Here is a 4,501-nt window from a genome sequence, read left to right on the forward strand (position 1 = left end):
TTTTTTGAGACAGAGCCTCAAGCTATCCCCCTGGGTAGAGTGCCATGGCATCACAGCTCACAGCAACCTCCAACTCCTGGGCTCAAGCGAGTCTCCTGCTCAGCCTCCCAAGTAGCTGGGACTACAGGCGCCCGCAACAACACCCAGCCATTTTTTGGTTGCAGCCATCATTGTTGTTTGGCGGGCCCGGGCTGGAGATTCGAACCTGCTACCTTAGGTGTATGTGGCTGGTGCCTTAGCCGCTTGAGCCACAGGCGCCGAGCCGAAATTCCTTTTTTTAAAAGCAAACTTTTCATTGAAGTGTAACATAAGGGAGTGCACAAATTGTAACTGCATGCTCAAGAATTTTCACAAAGTCCACACATCTGTGTAACCAGCACCCAGGTCAGGAGCAGACTATTACCAGCACCCCAGGCCCCTTAGTCACTATGCCCTCAAGGGTAATACTGTCTTTACTTTGAACAAAATAGATTAGTTTTGCCTGTTTTAAAACTTTAGGTATATCTCTGCTCACCTTTCAAATGTTTCATTGCTAGCATGTGCTCGTGGACCATCTTCTGATTTTTTTTTTTTTTTTTTTGAGACATAGTTTCACTTTGGTAGAGTACTCTGGTGTCAGAGCTCAGGGCAACCTCCACCTCCTGGACTTAGGCGATTCTCTTGCCTCAGCCTCCCAAGTAGCTGGGACTACAGGTGCCTGCCACAATGCCCGGCTATTTTTTGTCAGAGCTGGGTTCGAACCCGCCACCCTTGGTATATGGGGCCAGCACCCTACTCACTGTGCCATAGGTGCCACCCTTTTTTGTTGTTGTTTTGTCTTGTTTTTTGGAGACAGAGTCTTTGTCACTCTTAGTAGAGTGCTATGGTGCCATAGCTCACAGCAACCTCAAACTCAGGCTCAAGTGATTCTCTTGCCTCAGCTTCCTGAATAGTAGGACTACAGGCCCCTGACACAATGCCTGGCTATTCTTTTTAGAGACAGGGTCTTGCTCTTGCTCAGGCTGGTCTCAAACTCCTGAACTAAGTCAGTCCACCTGCCTCAGCCTCCCAGTGTGCTAGGATTACAGGCGTGAGCTAATGCACCCAGCCCCTTTTGTTTTGATTCTGTGTATGTCCATCAAAGTTACTGTTTTTACAAAATGATTGCTCAGTGACTTCCTTGGCCTTAACTCATCAATGATTATTTAAGGTATATCTCAGCCTCCTGCTGAATTCTCTGCATATATAGCATGTCCATAAAGTTCGTGTGCAATTTCCTGTGTTAAATTCTTTTAAGTTGCACATGAACTTTATGTCTACCCCGTATAATAGCGAATTTGTGCATTCCAAATGCCTACATGACAGCCCTGTCTGGGCATCTCCCAGCGCCTGGTGCAGGTGCTTGTCTTCCCAGAGCCCGTCACAGGAGCTCATGATGGGCTCTGTCATCTACTTGGGGCATGAGGCCCCCCCCAAACTTAACTCCTAGGGGTCTCAACGATCACAGCCTACCCACCTCACCTCTCTAGCCTGTGCTGCCTCCACATATGCACTCACTGCCTTGGCCACAGCACCTTGCCTTCCCCTACTTCAGAGTGTAAAGCTCCTCCTGTGTGAAGGTCCAAGCCCAGGGTGCCATCCTGCCCAGGAATTCCTCTTCCTTCTTCAGGTTGTCACTGACTGCTTACATTTAATTGCCCTGACTCTGCAGACTGGGTTATATCCCCTTCACATAGACAATATGTGGTTTCATGGTGGCTTTACTTGTCTTTTGTATGATTTTCTACAGAGGTTTTTGGCTGTCTCATTGGGAGAGCAGGGAGCACGTCTCTCTCCTGGCACTCATCACATAATAAATCCTAATTTTTTATTATTTTTTTTTTTTTTTTGAGACAGAGTCTCAAGCTGTTGCCCTGGGTAGAATGCCCTGGCGTCATAGTTCACAGCAACTTCTAACTCTTGGGTTCAAGTGATTCTCTTGCCTTAGCCTCCCGAGTAGCTGGGACTACAGGCACCGGCCACAATGCCTGGCTATTTTTAGAGGCAGAGTGTGGCTGTAGCTCAGGCTGGTCTCCAACTCTTGAGCTCAGGCAGTCTATCAGCCTCAGCCTCCCAGAGTGCTAGGATTACACGCATGAGCCACCTTGCCTGGCCTTAATAAATCCTAATAATTGAGCAAATGACTGAGGGCAAAAGGCCAGAGGGAAGGGAGTCCAGCCTGTGACAAGCCTGGGGCTCAGCCTGTGTCCAGGGTCAAGGAATAGAATTTCCTCTATTGGGTCTTTTCTGTCACTTGCCCTTCCCAGCATGGAATCCCCTCCCAGGATCCTTTCCTACCCTGGTGTTATTTTTGGGGTTTTCTGAAGATGTACTTTGTGCCTTGAGGCAAAGGATGAAAGTACCTAGAATAATATAGCGGGTAGCAGGGTGGATCTAGGAGATGGGGAGCTGCCTCCATGGGGTGTATCTCACTATGGGTGTATGGAGCCTTCCCCAGGGAGCCCAAAGGGTATAAAGAGGGACTGGTTTAGGTGGAGCCTCAATCCTCATCCTTCTCTGGCTTTTCTTTCCTCTCAGGGCAGGAGAAAGAGGCGTGGACAGGCTGCTGGGCCAGCTGGTGCCATAATGGCAGGTGAGGAGAGGGGTGGGCCATGTGAGTAGGAAATGGCAGTGAGTGTAGGGTGTGCCTCCCTGGTCTTTTTGTTTGTTTTTTTGCTTTTTTGTTTTTTTGAGACAGAGCCTCAAGCTATCCCCCTGGGTAGAGTGCCATGGCATCACAGCTCACAGCAACCTCCAACTCCTGGGCTCAAGCGAATCTCCTGCCTCAGCCTCCCAAGTAGCTGGGACTACAGGCGCCCGCCACAACGCCTGGCCATTTTTTGGTTGCAGCCATCATTGTTGTTTGGCGGGCCCGGGCTGGGGATTCGAACCCGCCACCTTAGGTGTATGTGGCTTGCGCCTTAGCCGCAGGCGCCGAGCCATCCTCCCTGGTCTTTAGAGGTTGGGTTCTTTCTGTCCCAATGTTCAGGTTCTCCTCTCCCCAGGCCTGTGGTCTGAGAAGCTCAGCATGACCCTGTCTAGCGAACTTCTTGACATCCTCTAGTAGGGATGGCTGGTGAGGATAGAATAGCAAATTGGCCAGTGGCCACAGGGACTGAGGAGGTAGTCCAGCCAGAATAAAAACGGGCATATTGGGGACGGCACCTGTGGCTCAAAGGAGTAGGGCACTGGCCCCATATACTGGAGGTGGCAGGTTCCGGGCCCGGGCAAAAAGAAACTGCAAAAAGAAAAAAAAAAAATGGGCATGTTGGATTCACGGGGAGAAAAACATTTGAGGTGATGCCATGCCATGTGCCTCACCCACAGAGAAAGTGAACAACTTCCCACCATTGCCGAAATTCATCCCGCTGAAGCCATGTTTCTACCAAGACTTCGAAGCAGACATCCCTCCCCAGCATCGCAGCATGACCAAGCGCCTCTACTACCTCTGGATGTGTGAGTGCTGTGGGAATGGGGGTGAAATAGGGTAGGTGGAGGCAGGAGGAGGACTGGTGGGGATGCTGGGCAGTGGAGTGGGTGCCGCAGGCCCAGCTGTCCTTCTGCTCTTCCCTTTACGTCCGTGTGAGCCAGTGAATCTTTCCCCACTAGGCTCCCAGCAAGCTTTTTCTTTTTTTTTTTCTTTCCAGCAAGCTCTTTCTATGGGCCAAGTTCCCAGCTAAGCCTCAGTTTCCCTAGACTCCAGCCCTCAATCTAGGCCTCTCTTCCCTTCTCTCCCCTCTCCATTTCCCATTCACAGAGCATCTGTTGGGGACCCTTTGTGCAGTGTGATTCCTCTGTTCTCACCCCCCTTTTCCTACTGGAGCACTTCTCCAAGGAACCTCTGGCAACTGTCAGAACCTCAGGATTCTTGATTTGGAAAGGAGTCCTTCCCTCAAAAAACCTCTTTTTCTTTTTTACTTTCTCTGGAAGATTGCTCGAAGAGAAGAGCATTCATCTGGGAGTTAGGTGGTATGGGATGAGTTTATTTGGTTGCTGCTTTTGGAGCAGCAAATGCCTCATTCCCAGGAAATAGTATTGGCTCATGACAGCTGTGGTTCCCTGTGGCTCTGCATCACAGGGCCTGCACTTCTTTTTTTTTTTTTTTTTGAGACAGAGTCTCATTTGGTCACCCTTGGTTGAGTGCCGTGGTATCTTAGCTCATAGCAACCTCAAACTCGTGGGTTCAAACCAACCTGGGACTACAGGTGCCTGCCTCAAGCCTGGCTTTTTTTTTTTTTTTTTTTAAAGAGTCAGAGTTTCATTTTATTGCCCTCGGTAGAGTGCTGTGGCATCACACATCTCACAGCAGCCTCCAACTCCTGGGCTTAGGTGATTTCTCTTGCCTCAGCCTCCCAAGTAGCTGGGACTACAGGTGCCCACCGCAATGCTCGGCTATTTTTTGTTGCAATTTGATGGGGCCGGGTTTGAGCCCACCACCCTCGGTATATGGGGCCGGTGCCCTACTCCCTGAGCCACAGGCACC

At 50.1% G+C, this 4,501-nt stretch overlaps 1 protein-coding gene across 1 annotated transcript in view; it reads left to right on the forward strand.

Moving 5' to 3' along the window:
• SCAMP5 (secretory carrier membrane protein 5) overlaps positions 1–4,501 on the forward strand; it is a 27,022-nt gene that overhangs the window by 14,375 nt on the left and 8,146 nt on the right. The window contains exons 2-3 of the mRNA XM_003784524.3: positions 2,557–2,611; positions 3,346–3,474. Of these exons, the coding sequence (XP_003784572.1) occupies positions 2,605–2,611; positions 3,346–3,474 (136 nt within the window). The 5' untranslated portion in view covers positions 2,557–2,604. The remainder of the gene's footprint in view (positions 1–2,556; positions 2,612–3,345; positions 3,475–4,501) is intronic.

The sequence above is a fragment of the Otolemur garnettii genome, unplaced genomic scaffold (genome assembly GCF_000181295.1).
Source record: "Otolemur garnettii isolate 467f Iridium unplaced genomic scaffold, OtoGar3 scaffold00011, whole genome shotgun sequence".
NCBI lineage: Eukaryota > Metazoa > Chordata > Mammalia > Primates > Galagidae > Otolemur > Otolemur garnettii.